General features: G+C 59.5%; 1 protein-coding gene across 1 annotated transcript in view; it reads right to left on the bottom strand.

Moving 5' to 3' along the window:
- Positions 1-218: 218 nt before the first annotated feature.
- The window catches only part of ZNF609 (zinc finger protein 609), a 59576-nt gene continuing 40297 nt past the window's right edge, over positions 219-19497 (bottom strand). Inside the window, exons 3-10 of the mRNA XM_080351575.1 lie at positions 13681-13906; positions 7428-7515; positions 4820-7172; positions 4037-4403; positions 3716-3891; positions 3033-3249; positions 2289-2367; positions 219-2161 (exon numbers count right to left, since the gene is read on the bottom strand). Coding sequence (XP_080207701.1) covers positions 2294-2367; positions 3033-3249; positions 3716-3891; positions 4037-4403; positions 4820-7172; positions 7428-7515; positions 13681-13906 — 3501 coding nt within the window. The 3' untranslated portion in view covers positions 219-2161; positions 2289-2293. The remainder of the gene's footprint in view (positions 2162-2288; positions 2368-3032; positions 3250-3715; positions 3892-4036; positions 4404-4819; positions 7173-7427; positions 7516-13680; positions 13907-19497) is intronic.

The raw sequence follows: 19497 nt of genomic DNA, 5'->3' as shown, positions 1-19497 counted from the left end.
GCACATCCCGGGTGCGGCAGAACCGCTTTGCTCCTTCTTCACCCCTCACAGAACGTGACACCAGGAGCAGCACATCTGCTTAAACCCTCACACACCCCAGGGATGGGCACCCCCCGCCCCCCAAAAAAATCACTGCCCACAGCGTTTGGGGACAAAAGAGAAATTGGGGGGATCAGGAAGAAAAAGCCACCCTCACAGGTTTGTGATTGTCTCTTAAAAAGATTTATTCTCTCTCCTTGCCCAAATGTACAAAGGCAAGAAGAGTACAGTTTGTATATATATATATTTATATATATATATATAAAAAAAACAAGGAACTTGGTAATAATGTACACTTTACAGAAGGGCAGAATCAGGAAGACTGAAATGAAAACCCAACACAGCAACGCCAATGGAAACAAGAGCTATAAACACCAACGGTTTGACACCCTGGGGGGGCACGGGGCCCCCGGGCAGCGCTGCCACCCTGGGGGCTGCGGTACCACCCCGGGGGCTGCGCTACCGCCCACAGGCAGCACCTGACAGGGAACCCCGAAAAAAGTCAAACCTCAAACCTATTCTGCTGAAACGGTTGTTTTGTTTAACACCTAAAGGGAGACGCAACTGGGACCCAAGGGGGAAGGTGGGGAGCGGCACCTGGAGCCCCCCGCATCCCCTTCTGCTGCCAGCAGAGCAGGCGGCACCCACCCCGCTCTGGCCACCCCTCTGTGCCGCGGCTACCCCGGCTGTGCCGGCTCTGCCGACACCGCGGCCGGAGGTGGGAGCAGCCGGCGGGACCCCCGAGCCCCCCGTCCCCGAGGGCCGCGCTGGGTCTGTCACCAAGAGCGGAAGAAACACGAGCGGCACGCGAGCGGCCGCCCCAGCACACGCCTCTTTTCCAACCGGGTAAAGTGGGATGGAGGGGACCGGAAGGGGAAGAAAACAAAACCCAAAACCAACAGCTTTCAAACAATTGCTTTTTACAGTATGTACAGAGCCCGGCGGGCAGAGCATCCCGGTACAGCCGCCCCTCGGGGCCAGGTGCGACACGGACGCAACCGAGACCGACGGCTGGCAGGGGGAGCCGGGGCAGCCGGTGCTGCGGGGCCGAGGTAGCGTTGGCCAGGGGAGCCGCTGCGGCGGGGGCAGAGGACCAGAAAGCCCCTGTCCTTGGGCAGGGGGACCGGCGGCCTCAGTGCCCGATGCCCCCAGCCCCAGCTTGGGGAACCAAGGGCCGGACGGGACCGGGCGCAGCCGCAGGTGCCTCTGGCAGAGCCCGTGTGCTTGTTCCCAGCCGGGCTCTGCCCACAGCCTGGGAAAGCCCATTGAAAAGCAAAAGGTGGATGCGAAGGGCATCACAGCCCTCACCCCAAGTGGGGTGCGCTGCCCCAGGGTTTGGGGCGAGGGGGGCAGAGGAGAGGCCGGGGGTTTGCAGAGTCACAGCTCACAAACCAGCCCAAAAGCCGCGGGCAGGAGCTTGGGGCAGGTCTGGCCCGTGCAAGGCACTGGGGAGGGACCCTGGTGGGGGTGCAGGGGGGGCAGACGCTGCTTTGCCGGGCCCAAGAGCAGCCCCCGGCTCCCCCAGCGCACCGCCTCGGCCATAGCCCACGCGCCGGCGGCTCCAGCCCACACACGGGTGCCGTGGGGTGCGGGAGCAGCCACGGAGCTGGGAGAGGCTGCGCCCCACATGCCGCACGTCCCCGCGCCCCCCGGCTGCCACCGGTCAGGATGACACCCCCAGCTCGCACCAGCCTCCCCGACACGTGCGTGACCCCCGGCGGGACGCGGCCCCTGCCCGGCCCAGTCCCGTGGCGCTCGGCCCCAGCGCCAAGCAGCAGCTCGCAGAGCCGCGGCGGGGTCCCAAATCCAGCGAGAAACCTCAGTGCTTCCGTTTCCTCTTCATATGCACCAGGCGGGAGAGTCCCCTCCGTCCCGAGCGCTGGTGCCCAGTAGAATAAATATTTCCGCAGGTACCAGCTCGCCCACGCACCAAGGGGAGGGTGTGGAGGGGGGTCAGTGTGTGTCCGACGGGGGGAATGGGACAGAGTCTGCCTCGGATCACGGCAGGAACGTCAAGCGGAACAATTAACACCATTCAACTGATGTCTAACGAGTCTCCGGCGCTTCCCCATGTGAGCCAGTCACATGTCTCGTACAGCCCAGGCGTCCGGCGCGTCACGTCCTGCCACGACCCAAGGGCACGTCAGCTCCCGCCGCCGCCAAACCCCAAACCCACTGTCCCCACGGGCACCCCCGGCACAGCCACCCCCGCGGGGAGCAGGGTGGCCGTGCCGGCAGGACGGCCTTACCGGTCTCACCTCCGCGGAGGTGGGTACAGGGAGGGAGCGGAGCCTTGCTGGCTGGCCACGATGGCTGTGGAGGAGAGACCTGTGGACGAGAAGGCGCGTTAGGAGCTCCAGCCTGGGACGGAAGAGCTGGAAAATCATAGAATCCCAGAATGTGAGGGGCTGGAAGGGCCCTGAAAAGCTCATCCAGTGCAATCCCCCCATGGAGCAGGAACACCCAGATGAGGTTACACAGGAAGGTGTCCAGGCGGGTTGGAATGTCTGCACAGAAGGAGACTCCACAACCCCCCTGGGCAGCCTGGGCCAGGCTCTGACACCCTCACCCCCAACAAGTTGCTTCTCAGATTTCAGTGGAACCTCCTGTGTTCCAGTTTGCACCCATTGCCCCTTGTCCTGTCCCTGGTTGTCACCAGCAGAGCCTGGCTCCATCCTCCTGACACTGCCCCTTTCCATCTTGATCCCCAGGAATGAGTCCCCCCTCAGTGTCCTCTTGTCCAGCTCCAGAGCCCCAGCTCCCTCAGCCTTTCCTCACACGGGAGATGCTCCACTCCCTCCATCATCTTTGTTGGCCTGTGCTGGACTCTCTCCAGCAGTTCCCTGTCCTGCTGGAACTGAGGGGCCACAGCTGGACACAATATTCCAGGTGTGGTCTCCCCAGGGCAGAGCAGAGGGGAAGGTTTGCTCAAAGCAAAGCTCAGTGTGACGGCTCACACTGCCCGAAAGTGCCAGGGCGGGTTGGGCTCTCACCTGTTGCATAGGGCAGGTTGTACTGTGCCGGCAGCAGCGAGTACCCGAGGTGGTGGTGGTGGTGATGGGTGGAGAGCAGGCGCTGCGAGGGGGACGTGCGGGGCCGCTCTGTGCTCCTCTCTCCCCCGCTGGCTCCCCCGACGCTGCTGCAGCTCCCGCCGCCCCCCACCACCCCGCAGCCGCCGCGGTCCCGCTCCTGAGACGTCTTCTCGCTTATCTGGAGAGGAGAAAGCAGACACAGGCTGAGGGACGCTACCTGCTACCCCGGGGCCGTGCTGGCACTCGGGCGGCCCCATGGGGATGACATTCCCCCACCTTTGCCCACAGGTGCCCACGACTCTCTAGGAGATGATTAGAGGATGGCTGGTGACCAGCCCAAAAGCCAGACACAGGTTGTGTTTCAAGTACCCCCGTCCTGCCCCAAACCGGGGTTTGCTGCCACCATGTCATCCAGGAGGAGCTCGTGACCCTGCACTGCTGTGGGATGAACACAGCTCCTGCGTCCCACCCGCCAGCTCCAGGGCTGGGGACAAGTGTCACCCAGTTGCTGCAGGGCCAGCAGGTTTGGCGTGTCCAGCCCAAAAGGGCTGTGCTGTGGGATGACTCCTCAGCCCCAGGATCCAGGGAGCATCCCAAAGCTCAAGGACGGAGCCGGTCAAAGCCAGCGCCTTCCCGACCCTCACCGTGGGCGATTTGCTCTTGTAGTGGCTGGCGTGCTGCTGCAGGATGTCCAGGGCCTTGGACTCTGAGCTGGATTTACAGCTGACGCTGGGGCTGGCTCGGGACTTGTCGCTGTCATCGCTGCCGGACGCTTTGCTCCCGTACGGGGAGAAGGAGTAGCTGGAGGGGAGGTATGATCCTGGGGGAGAAAAAGCACCCAGGCCGTGAGGAACCCGCGGGCAGTGCAGGCCTGACGTGTGCAAGAGGACGTCCTGCTGCCACCCACCGCCCCGGCACGGGGACAGCAGAGAAGGGATGTCCCCGAGAGGAGCCCGGCTCCCTACCTGGGTAATTCTGCATCATGACGGTGGGCATGGCCCGGTAGCTGGGGTGGTTGGGGTCGTAGGACTGGCTGTAGGAGTAACCGTGCATGTAGGGGATGTAGGACTGATGCTGCGTGAGGGGTGAGGACACGGGGACGTGGACGCTGGGTCTGGGGTCCTTCCCCACCAGCCGAGCCTCCTCGCCGGGGGTCAGCTTGCACTCAGAGCTGCCGCTCTCCTTCCCGTCCTCCTTGGACGCGGCTTCTTTGCTCCGATTCCTTTCTTCCTTCAACTTGCGGTCCCTCTCCTCTTTCCACCGCTCATCCTCGGTCTTGATGTCCGAGTACTTTGCCGGGTACACGTAGGTCCACATCCGCGGCTCAGCTTCCTGCAAGAACCAACCACCATCAGAGCAGCTGCCATCCCCCAGCCCGGCCTGTCCCAAAACTCGGTGGATTTGGAGACCAGTGAACCCCACTCCCCTTCCCGGGCTCCATCCCCAAGGGAACCCCGTGGATTCCCACCATGAGCAGAGGACTACGCCTGTTCTCTGAGGCGATGGCCCCAGCAAACCCTGTGGGCATTAATGAATCACAGGAGGCTCCATCTGAACATGAGGAGAAACTTGTTTGCTGGGCAGTGCCAGAGCCTGGCCCAGGCTGCCCAGAGCGGGTGTGGAGTCTCCTTCTCTGAGACATTCAAACCACCTGGGATCCTGTGTGATCTGCTCTGTGACCCGAGTTAGCAGGGCCGGGGGATCTACAGAGGTCCTGCAACCCAACCATCCTGGGATTCTGTGATTACCTGTCTGTACCAGAGCACAGGGTCCACCTCGGCTTGTCGCCCACACTCAGAACCAGCCTTCGTCTCGCCGGGTTCCTTCCCGAGGTGGCTGCCCTCGCTCAGCTTCACCTTGAGCCCCTCGGCGACCTGGCTGCCCGACAGCTTGCCCGAGTCCTCCAGCTTGGGGATGATGACGGATTTGGCCATGTCGGGAGCTCCCGGCTCCTTGGCCTTGCTCAGCCCTGACTTGACGAGGTCTGTGAGGCTCGGGGCCTTGGTGAGCGTGGGGGGCATGGGCGGCTTTTGCTTCCACTCCTCTTTGAGCGCCGCCTCCCTCTCCTTCAAGCCCAGCTCTGCTTTCTTCTCCAGCCCTCGCTGCTGCTGCTGCTCCAGGCTCTGCCGCTGCTTCTGCTGCTCCTCGTACTGCTGCCGGTACGCGGGGTTGGTGCTCAGCAGGTGAGCGTGGTAGCCCTGCTCGTTGTAGCCGTACGGGGGGACGTAGGCGTACTGGTTGTAGTAGAGGGACTGCATGTACATGTTGGGACGCTGCTGGATGACCGAGGGCTGCTGGCTGGAGCCGCTGAGCTCCGGCTTCTTCTCTTCGCAGCCCTCGCTCTTCACCTTCACCTCGGGGTTCTCCTGCTCCTCGTCCTTCTTCAGCTTCAAGGCCTGCGTGTCAGCTGCGGCCTGGCCGCCGGGGTTCAGCGGGCCCGGGCTAGCCTGCGGGTAGCCGGGGGAATAGTAGGTGTCGAAGCCTTGGTAGTAGGGAGACTCTTTGCTCTGCGCTTGCGGGGGGAAAAGAGCTTTTTTGGCGCCTTCCTTGACCAACTGCTCGGGATCCTTGGCCTTCACACCCTCCAGCTTGCCCTCGCCGTCCTCCCCGGCGTCAGAGATGTCGGAGTATGCCGGGCTGTTGGTCTTCACCGAGCTGGCCTCGGCGCCGTTCTGCGTGACGACGTGCAGCGGGGTGAGCGGCTGGGCCGGGGCGCTGCTCTCCAGCCGGCTGGCGCCGCCGATGGACGGGCTGGGCGCGTTGTCGCTGAAGCTGTAGATTTTATCCGCCTCGGCCTTGATGCTGGCGAGGCGGCTCTGGTGGGGGTCGGACGAGCCATTGAGCAGCCCCTCGCCCTTCGGCCCCAGCTCGCCGGGTTCCCCGCGGAACGGGCTCTTGCCCTCCTCTGCTCTGCAGGCCTTGCCGGGAGTCAGAGGGTTTTCCACCTCCTTGGGCTCCTTCTTCTTCTTGTCCTTCTTCTTCTTCTCCTTGGAAGGGGTGAGGGCAGGGTTGACAGCGAAGGGCTCTCCCATCACCGTGGGTTTGGGCTGGATGGGTTTGAGCTGGGGGCTGTTGGGCATGGTCTGTACCACGGTGGTGGCCAGGCCGGCGGAGGAACCGGGGGCGGCCGTGGTGAGCGTGGCCGTCTGGAAGGTGTAGATGGGCTGCGGGGGGATGGCTGGCGCGATGGGTCTGGCCGACTTCAAGCTTTTGGAAGGGATCTTCTCCGACTTGGCCCCAGACGCCTTCTTGGACTTGTCCTTCTCAACACACCTTTTCTCCAGTGAGTCGAAGCCGTCGTTACTCGTCTCATCAGCCACCGACGGACCGTCCTCAGAGCCATCATTGGACAGGGCGCCCGGGTCGGTGTCTCCTTCTCCACCCAGCTTCTTCTTGCAAGGAACCTTGGCGCTGAACTTGCTGGAGGGGGACGGGCTGTGCGGCTCCATCAAGCGCACCTTGGGGGTGGCCGAGCGCGCGGGCGAGAGCGAACCCTTCTGAGCGGCGGGGGCGCCGTTGCAGCTGCCGACGTCGGCGTGCAGGGCGGGCTCCTCGCCGTACTCGCTGTCCACGTCCGCCTCCAGCTTGCTGTCGTCATCCGTGTGCGCGTGGGCCTGGTGGTACTTCAGCCCGTTGATGTGCTTGTACTTCTTGTTGCAGTTGGGGTGGGGACAGTCGATGAGGATGGGAGAGGGGCAGTTTCGGTCCAGGACAGCCGGTTCCACCTTGACGGCGGCGGGTGGCACGGCCGCCGAGCCCATCGAGTTCGTGCGGATGCGTTTGCTGCCCTTGGAGTCCTCCGAGCTGGAGTTGAGCTCCATGTCAGAGAGGGGTTTGCTCTTGCGCTTGGTGACGGAGGAGGGACTGGCCTTCACGTCCTCGGCCGTGCCGGCGGGCGGCGTGCGGTGGTCCGAGGAGTTCTGGCTCCCTCGGCGCCCTTTGCTGTTGGCTCCCGCCCGCGTCTTGCTGCTGTTGCTGGTCCCTTTGCTGTCCGAGGCGGCTGCCGTCTCGTTGACAGGCGTGTTGCTGTTCGGGCGCATGCGCTTGCCCCTGCCTCGGCCGTTGCGCATCTCCAGGTCGCTGGTGGGAGAGTCGCAAAACCTGCGGGGAGGAGGACAGGGAGGTTTAAACACAGAGATGGTCACACTGGGCAACACAATCCCCCTTTCTCTCCTCACTTCCGATCCCGCGGGATGGTTCCCAAACCAAAAACCAGGTCAGTCTGCAAACGCTCGACCACCTCTAGCCTCCAGGATGAGGGAGTCTGTGACGCGGACAAGGAGATGTCACCCCCTGTGGCAGAGCTCAGCGGGTGCCGGGGGTCCGTCCGTGGCCAGTTTGCCCATGGATGCTTACCGGGGAGGTGCCCAGTCGTGCTGCGTGCAGTCCAGCAGCGTCCCCACGTACGTCTTGTTCCTCCAGGTGACGTTGACCACCAGCATACCTGCAAGAGGAGGGGACAGGGTCAGCTGGGGCTGGTGTCACCGCGCAGTGTCTCGCCCTTCCCCGGGCATCAGGGCAAAGGCGGATCCCACCTCGAGACCAGCAGGAGGAAGAGTTGGGCTCTAGGGCTGCCGGAAGGTGGATGAAGGCGTTTGGGGCTCTGGGGAGAGATGAGATCCCGGGCTTGGGGCTGGGGGGACACCAAGACAGGCGCTGGAGCCCCCAGTACCCCTCTCTCAGCCAGGCTCTGATCAGTGTCCACCCAACCTCCTCCTTGAGCCAAAAGCAGTGACTCCCAAAGCTCTGCAGGCTCCGGGGGGGCCTGCAGAGCCACGTTGTCTCCAGGTGCGCTCAGGTTGGGCAGGGAAAGCGGAAACCTCTGTGGAGCGAGGGCTGGGAACCCCCGGGGAGGTGAGACAGCCCCGGCAGGCTGCGCCCCAACACGGACCCACAGAACTCCAGCAAGGCTGAGACCCCCGTGTGCGGCCGTGAGCCCCACAGCCTCCGGCAAAGGCTGCGTTTGCCACTAGATGGCAAGCTGAGCCCAGCATCCCGGCTCCACAGCCCACCCTGGTAGGAAAACCAACTCTGAGGGAATAATCTCGGTCCCTCTGCACCTTGCAGGACACCCCGCAGCCTGCAGAACCATCCACGGGGCCACAGCTCCTCCTGTCATGGGGCAAAGGCATTGGGTGTTCAGAAAACCTCCTGGTTTCAGCTTTTTCACCCCCATTTGAGAAGAGAAGCAGCCCGGCTCACACCCTCAGCATCTCTCCTCGGAGCTGGGGGCCTTTCACAGCGTCCCTTGGCTCTGGGAACAGCCCTTTCTGCTGCGAACCGCTCGGATCTACTGCAGAACTACCAAGAGCAGAGCCTGTCACACCAAGAACATTTATCTGAGCAAGGTAAAGCCAAAGAGATTGGAAACTCGTTTGCGAGGGGCGATGAGCGCGGTGAGATATACGGCCGGGTGGCCCTGGGAGATGGATGGAGCCCGGAGCAGCTGTGCCTGAAGCACGCTGATAAATCTCAGCGCGTATCCCACGGTGTGCCGTGCCAGCAGCCAGCTGCAGCCTTCAGGGGGATAATATATGGAGCCGAGGTCCGAAATGTGGCTCTGTTTCGGGAGAAGAAGTAAAACACAGGTCTGTTTTTCCCTGGGAAATGTTGGGTGCTCTGGAAAGCGCTGGGGACCTGCCTTAGCACGGACACGGCCGGGACGCGACGCTGGAGGTGACAGCAGGTAGAACCAAGCACCAAACCAACTGCTGGGACCCCCACGCAGGTGGAGATCGATGCGTGAGATATTAGAAAGGACGTGCTGGCATTTTATCTTCCCCCGGCGCTGCGATGGCGGGCGGGAGATGAAAGGCGAAGGGCGAAGCGAGCAGCACGCAGCCGGCCCGCCCTCCAACGCACTCCAGCCTATATTTAACCCGCTGCAACCAATCAGCCCAAATCCCCTCCTAATCCTCCAATAATAACCCAGGACAATTTAAACCCCGGGGATAGATCCTAAGCAGCTTTTTTCACCCGCCGTGTCCTCCTCTCGTGGCAGGATGATGAGCAGAGCAAGGGTGAGTTGGGAAGAGGTGACGTCCTCACGTCCCCGAGGCTGCAGATGCTCTTGCAGAAGACGAATCCCACTCGGATAACTCCAGCCCCACCTGGTTTTGTGCGAATCCATCATCCTTCTTCCATTAACTCCTCCTCCAGCTCCATCACGTCTGGGATGCTCCAGCTTCGGGATGCTTTAGGCTGCCCATCCTTCTATGCATTTTTCCTCCTGCTCCAGCACCTTTGGGATGCTCCAGCTTTGGGATGCCCCTCTTTCCATGAATTTCTCCTCCAGCTGCATCGCTTTTGGGATGCCCAAGCCTTGCTGTAAGCATTGTTAAGCCTGGCCTGACCCACAGTGGCTCTGGGACACAACAGCCAAAGGTGTTTCATGGCCACCATGAGATGGGAGAGCAGAGGACACCACGGGGCAGGGGAGAGCAGGACAAGAGCCACCTCGCCCAGCAAGGAGATATCGGTCACCAATAAAACAGACTTGGGGAAATTAATTTCATTTATTGCCGGAGTCGAACCCGGTTTAGCTCCCAGGAACGTGCGGCAGAGCAGCCCAGGAGCCTCAACATGAACAAACCCTTTAACGCAGCACTCGGCAGCTGCAGCAGGAGCTGGTGGCACCCGAGGCAGCTATGGACAGCAGGAGATGGACACCAGCACCAGTCCCGTCCGGAGCTTAACATCACTCACCCGGTGCTAAAGCGGCCTCTGCACAAACGCTCTGCGGGCGCTAAGCGGTGCGGTAGCTCTCGCCCAGCAGATATTAGACCCGACAGCACTCACAGCTGTGGCTGTTGTGGCTTTGGGGGCAGCGCGGTGGCTCAGTGACCTCAGGGGGATTTACAGCCGCTTGGCCCTTTGGGAAATGCCATTAAAGCAAAGGAGAAATCCATATAAAAACTCATCTCCCGTGCCCGGGTCTGGGGACACGCAGCGGTGAAGACCAGAGCGCGGTCAGGGGACGGTGCAGCCCCTCTGAAGCCCCGTGAGCGGTGCAATCCTGGCACATCTCCCCTTTTAAATCATCCCCAGAGCAACTGGGGTCGCAACTGAAGGCTGCGGGAAGCGGCGAGGCAGCACCTCCAACATGCAAAACCATCCAATTTGGGGTCAGGCTTCCTCATGGCCACAGTAAAACCTTCCAGCGTGTCAGCCGGCGGCTTTTTGGTTGCGAGCGGTGCCAGGAACGGCGAGGAGGTGACGTGCTCTGAGCCAGGTGACACCGGCTCCGTGCAGGGGGATGGAGGAGAGCCGGCAGCTAACGAGGCAGCAAACGGAGCGCTGCTTTCCGGTGTAATTAGATCAGCTAATAGTTCCCGCAGACTGAAATCACACCGAACAGAATGAGGGCAACTGCCGAGACAGCTGCTCCCACCGACAGTGTCTCAACCAACCCAGTCCTTGTGCAGAGGGACGGTGTCACCAGCGTGGCCACCAGGACCAGATGCCGACCTGCAGAGCGCTAGGACAGACTGACCAGCAACGTTTGGTGATGCTCGTGCGGCCATCGCAGGCTCCCAGCAGCTTTTTTAGAGAGGGGAGAGGACAAAGCCGGTGTTGGAGGCAGGAGGGACATTGTGGGGCCTCTCAGAGCTTCACGCTCCCATCTCAGCTGGGTCAGCTCCAGCGCGTCCTTCCGAGGTCGCTGGGCTTTGGCTTTGGGAGCCTTTCTCCCTGATTTTGCAACCCAAAAGCGCCAGTTTCTACAAAAAGGGAGCTCTGGTTGAAGAACCACGTTGCCTTCCTCACCCCAGCCCCACGGGAAGGGAAGTTTTGCAACCGCCCGAGCCCAAATGTCCTCAAGTTGGACCAGGAAACGTTCAGATTGGATATTAGGAAAATATTCTTCATGGAAAAAAAGGCTGTGGGGCATTGGAACAGGCTGCCCAGGGCAGTGCTGGAGTCACCAGCCCTGGAGGGCTGGACAGACGGACATGAGGTTCTCAGGACATGGGGCAGTGCCAGGTTGAGTTATGGTTGGACTCGATGATCTTGAGGGTCTTTTCCAACCAAAATGATTCTGTGATTCTAAATACGCTTTTCCCGGTGAGCGCAGAGCAATGTAGATTCCAACATCCCAACATTTTGATGTGAGGAAGAGCTTTCCAACCCAACTGCTTCACCCAACCTCTTGCAATTAAGTGCTGCTCTCGTTAAGCTGGTGGAAGCAGGTGGGATCCACACACTGGGACACATCGAGCTGCAGGGAAGGATCCGTCCCACAGTCACTCAGAGCCGCCCGGCGAGGACTCAGCATCGCGAGGAGCTGGGGAGAGATGGATCCCTCTTGGTGGAGGTGCTGAGATCACTCTGGAGATCCTGGGGATCTCACGCCTGCTGGAATCTCCTAGTTTGGGTTTGTAGATGTGCCCTTGGTGCAGCTTTCTTCCCTGGATCCTTCAGGTGGGGGAGCTGCTCGATGAAGCCTCCCACATCGCACAAGCTCCAGCTTTGGCCAGGAGGTCCAGTATCTCCTCCAATATCACCTTCGATGCCCCATTAATAATGGGAACGCAGGAGAGAGGGGCCAAGGACACAGGGATGGTTTCACCCTGACTTTTCACTCAAGGACAAGACACAACGCTGCAACACATGCAGCACAGCACAAGGGACCAAAGGCACCGGTGGGATTTGTCTTCTGCACAGTTGGCTGGAAAAGTCATCACTCCCGATGGTGGCAACCAAGCAGCAGCCAGTGGAGAAGGACCTTTGCACAATTCATCTAATTACTGCAGATAAAACTAGCCAGGCTGCGGGAAACTGCAGACACGCCGCGAACCAGCGTGGGGTGATGCGGACAGACAGAGAGACGGGCCACGGGGATTGGCAGTGGAGAGCGGGAGAAAAGGGAGAAGAACCAGAACCCGCCCCCATGGAACCGCCTCTGAACCAGGATTTGTGGGGAGGATGTTTTTGTGCCCTGTCCATCCCTCCTGGCACAGCCGCGTGGGCTTCTCTGCCCGCCGTGAGCAGATTCTCCTGATTTCCACCCAAAAAACACCAACCCTACAAGGTCCAAGCTCTCCTGGCTGCCTCAGCTCCGAGGAGTTTGTTCCTACTGAACAAGACACAAGGACAGAGGAGCGTGACACAGCTGGAGGTCCCAGCAATCCCGTCCCAGCCTCCCCCCGCACAGTTCAGGTGCTTTTCTCTCCCCAAACAGCCCACGTCACGACGCTTTTCCCAGCTTTGGCGCTCACCACCTCCACATCGAGGGCCACGACAGCACTCAGTCCTGCACCAACCGCAGCTTCCAAACCAGTTTTCCCAGTAGGGAGAGTGGAAAGGCAAACTGGGCCCTGTTGCTGTTCTCCCAAAGTGGGGGGTGAGAAGGGAACCTCTGGGAACGTGGGGTTCAGTTCGGCTTCCGTCAGATAACGAGGCCAACGTGTGCACCAGCGATGGAAGAGCAGCAGCAGATGTCCAAGAGGTCAAGGGCCGACGTGAACCATCAGTTGGCCTCCAACACTGCTGCTTGTTCTCACCTTGGAGCTTCTGGGCTCTGTTTCTGCTTCCAGAGCCCAGCACAAGGCTGAGGAGCTCAGCCTGGAGCAGAAATCTCCGGCGTCCCATTGAGGGTGGAGGGCCGGTCGGGTTCCAGCGCTCGCCACCTATTCGTCCCCACGCCGCTTGGCAGAGCCCCAACACCAACGAAACCCATCAAAGGAGCTGGGCAAACAAAGCAAGCTGCGCGGATGAGAAGAGCTCCGGCGGAAAAATAGAAAAAATCAAGGTTCGATTGGCTTGGCAAGAGAAGCGAGCGCCTGATCTCCTGCCGAGTCCATTTTGAAAGCTCCGCTGGGGTTTTGTAATCCAGCGGGAGATTTCTGCCGCCTCCCAGGGTTTGAGCATTTTTGCGACAGACCTGCGGGTTGCCAAGCAGAACCAAATCAGCTCCCTCAAGTTCCCGCGGCCGCTCCTCCGGCACCGCCACAACAAGTTTGCTCTTGCAGGAAGGTGGAGAAATTGCGGCTTGGGTTTTCACCCACGGTTGGGGCGAGGGGACGACTCAACGCATTGGGCTGACACAAGTGTGATGGCTGAGGGACCTGGGGGTTCAGCTGGAGAACAGGAGCTGAGGGGAGACCTTCTGATCTCTGAACTGCCTGAAAGGAGCTTGGAGCCAGGGGGGTCGGGCTCTGCTCCCCAGGAACAAGCGCCAGGAGCAGAGGAAACGGCCTCAAGTTGCGCCAGAGGAGGTTGAGGTTGGATGTGGGAACAATTTCTTCCCCAAAGGGCTGTGGGGCATTGGAACAGGCTGCCCAGGGCAGTGCTGGGGTCACCATCCCTGGAGGGTTGGACAGATGGACACGAGGTTCTCAGGACATGGAGCAGTGCCAGGGGTGGGTTACGGTTGGAGTTGATGATTCTGAGGGTCTCTTCCAACTGAAATGATTCTGTGATTCTATAAGTTTTGGCCCTTCACTCCCTTTGCTGGACAGATTAAGGGCTCCCCTGTGTCCTGACCACCCAGACACAGAGACAAGTCCAGGATGTCCCAACAAGAGACACAGCAGGAACACAGGAAGGAAGGGATGGCCATAACTCCACAATGACACTGTGACAGAGCACAAAGCTCTCCGGTGACACTTACCATCCTCCGTCTCTTGCCAGACGATGCCCTCCAGGTTGACGCTGGTCCCGGGCTCGCAGGGGCCCAGGCACTCGGGCTCGGTGGCCACGGCCACGTCGCAGGTGTTCACTCCCACCGAGCGGGTGCGGACCATGATCTGCTCGCAAGGCGATGAGATGTCGTTGTTGACAACGGGGACGAGGAGGTGCAAGGGCAACACCGCAGGCGTAGACACCGGAGACTCCATCTGTGGGGAAGGAGAAACACGCCGGTCACTGTCAGGAATTCAGGAAGGAGAGCAAGTATCGACAGGCATCTCCATTCCTGGAGAACATCAAGCCCAGGGCTGTCAGCTCCTTAAGGTCTGTGCCAGCGGGCGGTTCAGGTCCCACACCCATCAGAGGACAAGGAGCTCGGAGGTGTCTCCCACCCCCCGTGCCCATCCGCACGTAACCATGAAGAGCTTTGTAGTCAGAGATCACACCCAGGAGTCCCTCCGCAGGAGATAGCTGCTCTCCTGCTCCAAGAGTTTCTGCCAAGCTCTTCCCCTGGGCAGTCATCCCCGCTCAGGATGCCTGTTGGCTACTGCTCAGATGTTAACGCAGACACGACTTTGGACCTGATGGCTCATTAGAAGGAAAAAAAAATATACAGGCTTCTGCTCAACTGGCAGGACAGGACAGACGAGTAGCGGTCTCCCTCCAGCGCCCATGAAAACCAACCTCCTCCTCCTCCCAAATCCTCCCTGTGACCCCTTGAAGAGGCAGATGTTGGGATCACATCCCTCTTCCCTGCGCAAGCCTCTGCAGAGCCGGATCCAGCCGATGGCTGAGCCAGCTGAACCTTCCTTGTCATGGAAACCACATCTCCCGGCCAGAACCGGGCTTGGCAAGCCAACGAGCCCATGCGCCAAGGGGAACCACGGCCAAGTCCCCCTGCGGGTGACGAGCCAAGGCTGGCTGCTCTACCACGCCGGCGGATCTCAGCGGTGTAAGGGTGGCTGATGGGTGAGTTTTGCTGTTGGCCAAGGGACAAAGAGAGTGGAGACCTTCCTGTTACAGAATCATCACATCAGTTTGGTTGGAATTGACCCTCAAGATCATCAAGTCCAACCATAACCCACCTCTGGCACTGCCCCATGTCCTGAGAACCTCATGTCTGTCTGTCCAGCCCTCCAGGGCTGGTGACTCCAGCACTGCCCTGGGCAGCCTGTTCCAATGCCCCACAGCCCTTTGGGGAAGAAATTGTTCCCCACATCCAACCTCAACCTCCTCTGGCGCAACTTGAGGCCGTTTCCTCTCGTCCCATCTCTCGTTATTAAGAAGCAGAGCCCAACTCCCTCCCTGCTCCTCGATCTCCAAAACCGTTGAAACCGTTCAGCTTCCTTCCACTCTGCGACAGAAACCACAGCGCAGCACAGGAGTGTTTAATTACAGTTCCAGCTCTGCTAATTATCACTCGGTCACATTCGTAATCTGCATTACGCCATGGTGCATAATAAGCAGCTGGCTGAGATCTCTCTAATAAGCAAGGCGGTTTGATGGGATTTCGTATTTCACCCCGTGCTGGAGCAAACACGGCCCCGTTCAGCAGCCGCAGGGGGACAGGGCGGCAAAATAAAAAGACCCAGCATGGCTCTGCAAGGGCAGAACGGAGCCGCCTCGCTGGGACACGTGATAAATGTCCAAAGCCGGGCTGGAGGAAAAGGCAGATGGATCAGTCCCTGAATTCACCCCCCTGGCGTGTGTCTTATCTCCGGTGCCACAGCTTTTCATCCTCCGGCTTTACCGAGCAAGGAGATGCACCGGCTGGAGTTCCAGTTCCCTCAGCTGGGCCAGTAGCCGAGGGACACGCTGGCACTGGGGCCACCGGGCAGCAACTGTACCCTCAAGCAGCGGCTTCTGCATCTCCTCCGGTGAGCGGGGATGCAGCCGGAGCTCTCCGGTCCCCAAATCAAGCCCTGCACCCTCCAGCATCCAGCTCCAACACGCCACCCCGAGCAAACCGCTTAATGCTGCTGGGTCCTAAATCCCCGTTGCAGAACGGACAATTGATTTCTCTTTCCTTGCCGGGTAGGCTCTAAGATTAAACGCCAGCGAGTGCAAACGCAGGGGCTGCCGGAGGGAGCTGATGTATTTGCAGCAGCCCCTCTGCAGGAGTCGGTGGGGGAGAAGCTTCCCGGCGCCCGCCCCGATGAAAGCCCTTTGTGTTCCCCGCCGAGGCTTTTCCAGCACGGGGAACGTGCTCTCGCCACCGCCGAGGACACAAGTGGAACGAAGCCAACTGCTCAATGGGGAAAAGGCAAAGCAGAGAGAGCGCGGGGCAATGGCGCCATCCGGGAGAGTGTGTCTGGGGGGTAATTAAAACCTCCCCCTCGTCACAGCCCTGGGACGCGGTCCCAGGTGAAGGGCAGTGTGGGGAGATGAGCACAAAGCAGCTCTGGCTGTCTCAGAGTGGCTTCGTTAGCACCAGGGGCCATTAAGGGCAATTCACAGCAGCAACCGGCTACCGGGAAACAGAGGAGAGGGCACAACGAAAATAAAAACACCACATTGATTTTGATGCCAACCCCTAAACCACTTGCTCATATTTATGAGTATTTTGGTTTGCTCCTGATAATCAAAGCCAAGCAGGCAAGAAAAGTGTGGTTTTGAGCAATCCAACAGGGACACCAAAACACAGAGGAGAGGAATTAGCTGAGATATTTGTGGTGTATCTACAAGGGAACAAGCAGGTGGGACAGAGTGCCCACCGAGCTGCAGCCCTTGGTCAGCAAGGACCTGGCCGTGGTCAGTGTGGGACCACTGATGCACTGAGATGGCGCTGGGCTACCAGCGTGTCTCCATGTGAACGAGGTTTTCCTCATCTAAAAGGTCCTTCAACTCCTGCAAATCCCAGAATGTGAGGGGCTGGAAGGGCCCTGGAAAGCTCATCCAGTGCAGTCCCCCCATGGAGCAGGAACACCCAGATGAGGTTACACAGGAAGGTGTCCAGGCGGGTTGGAATGTCTGCACAGAAGGAGACTCCACAACCCCCTGGGCAGCCTGGGCCAGGCTCTGCCACCCTCACCCCAAACAAGTTGCTTCTCAGATTTCAGTGGAACCTCCTGTGTTCCAGTTTGCACCCATTGCCCCTTGTCCTGTCCCTGGTTGTCACCAGCAGAGCCTGGCTCCATCCTCCTGACACTGCCCCTTTCCATCTTGATCCCCAGGAATGAGTCCCCCCTCAGTGTCCTCTTGTCCAGCTCCAGAGCCCCAGCTCCCTCAGCCTTTCCTCACACGGGAGATGCTCCACTCCCTGCAGCATCTTGGTGGCTGCGCTGGACTCTCTCCAGCAGTTCCCTGTCCTGCTGGAACTAAGGGGCCAAGGCAGCCCTCAACCTTTACCGCTTCAGCCAGACCCTCCCTGTCAGTGAGGATGAGGTCCAGCAGCTCCTCTCCTAGTCAGCTCCTCCACCATTTGCATCAGGAAGTTCTCAAGGCACTGGAGGAACCTCCTGGACTGTGTCTGGCTGAGTTCATCCTTCCAACAAACATCATGGTAGTTAAAATCTCCCACCACAATCATGGCCTGTGACTGTGAGGCTGCTCTCAGCTGTGTGTAGAGGCCTCATCAACTACCTCACCCTGATCTGGTGGCCTGTAACAGACACCCACAACAGTATCACCCCTGCCAGCCTGCCCCTTAATTCTCACCCACAGACTCTCAGTTCTCTCCGCATCCGCCCCTGGACAGTACTCAATACTCTCTCGCATAAAGCGCAACTCCACCACCACGCCTGGCTGGCCTGTCTTTCCTGAGAAGGACACAGCCACCCATGACCACATTCCAGTCATGCGAGCTGTCCCACCGTGTCTCCGGAATTGCCACCAGATCATAATCTCCTGCCTGAACACAGGCTTCTGACTCCTCCTGCTTGTTCCCCATGCTGTGCATTGGTGTGCAGGCATTTCAGGGAGCAAGCTGAGCGCACCCATTTCACCCCAGGGGGACGGGAGGCCTCCTGGTCTTCATCAGTTCCAGAGCGTTCCCCCACTGGTGCAAGCCCAGCTACAACCCCATCCCCCAATCTAGTTTAAAGCTCTCCAAATGCAGACAGACAACAAAAGCCAAGGAGGAGCCTCATTAGTGGTGACAAACTCTTGGCTGCCGTGCGCCAGGGGACGAAACCCGGACCAGAAGTGCTCCATCTCAGGAGCATCGCTCAAGGCCACTGCCACCACTTCCCACGTCAGCCCAACGTTTGGGAGCTTTCATGCCGGCACTCTTGTCCTGCTCGGTCACCACATCCCCAACAGCTTTGGATTTTCAGAGCAGGACCTGGGAACGTGAGCTGGGATAGCTCACAGATAACCTGGGAGCAGATCCATCCAGTTGGTGGATATATGTGGTGGACTTCTCCAAATGTCAAAACCGCAGCACCCGAGTTGCCTCTCGTCCTCCGCCAGTGACCCCAGCAGGGATTTCAAAGGGGAACTGAAGACTTCTCCAATCTGACCGCCAAAGCTGGGTATGGAGAACCTGAAGACAAATCCCATTGTTGACACTGGTGCCCACCACGCCTACGATTCAATCTTGTATTTACTCGCAAGCATTGCTCAATAAGCTCCAACAGACCAGCTCTGGGTGCAAAGCTGCTGGTCACGTCCCCCAGTGACAACATCCTGACATGACCCCAGGCAGCATGGAGGAAGCTTCAGAAGATCTGTCTTGACCTTGGCAAGGAAGCCACCACCAAGAGCTTCCAGCAAAACCCCACATGCCAGGAACTACTGGTGGCGCAAGCGTCGGGCCCAAGGATGGAGCAGAGAGTGTGGTCCAGGACACCGATCCCAACACTGTTGCTTCTCTCATGCTAGCTGGAGGTTGAGGTTGCTCACATGAAGATGCCACAAAGCAAATCTGTTTTAGAAGCAAGCTTCCCTTCCCTGGAAAAACGCCAGCTTAAAGAAATGAAGTTATTCCTCTGGACCACGGGAACATGCTCAGGGAGGACATTGGGTTTCTCAGTCAGCAGATGGTGGCCAAAGGGCCAGCACACCACGGCACATGCTTTTCACACCCAGACTCACCTTTATCTGGGTATTTTGGGGAGAACCTGGGCAGGGAAGTCCACCCCGGCCACAGATGAGCACGCCACAAAAACCCAAGCCTGCATGAAGACTTCTGCATCAAGCTCGAGGTCCCGTCATCAGAACCACTGCCAACAGAGCCGGCTGGGATAACAGGTATATCAGGATGCGACGGCTCATCCCGTAACAACCTCCTCTCAAATCAGTGACAAAAAAATGATCCAAATGCTGCTCCCGGGCGATCCAGTCAGTCAGATGCATATCAACCCCAGCCAGGCTGCTGGAGAAATTCAAATGTCACCCACCACGACCTCCAACCAGCAGCTTTTTGTCCCCGGGCCGCCGCTCTCCGGCACAGAGGGGAATCAAATCCCTGCTCCAACACGACGAGTCTTATCTCGGTGCTCGCAGCGTTTCGAGATCAAGGGGAGGCAGACGCGGCAGAGCCACAGTCTTGCATGTTACCGCGTCTTCAATAAAGCCAGGAATAGCATCCAAAGCAGACGTGCTGGCACCAAGTCACCTGCTCCAACCACTTAGGAGACTATCAGATCTGCTCTAGGAAGGGGAAAAAAAAGGTGTCTCCGGCAGGAGGGAGGCAGCGAAGAGCAGCGATGAAAGGGGACAGCTGATGTGAGCAAGAGACACAGGAAAGAAGAAGACCAAGCTGGGACCTCTGTGGATTGATCCCCAACTGAGGACAGACATCTCCAAGCACCCCTTGTGTTGGCCAAGCCAACCTTTGGCCCCTTCTCAGCCCCTATGC

The sequence above is a fragment of the Nesoenas mayeri genome (assembly GCF_963082525.1).
Source record: "Nesoenas mayeri genome assembly, chromosome: 11".
NCBI lineage: Eukaryota > Metazoa > Chordata > Aves > Columbiformes > Columbidae > Nesoenas > Nesoenas mayeri.
This window is presented reverse-complemented; position numbering and strand designations above follow the sequence as displayed.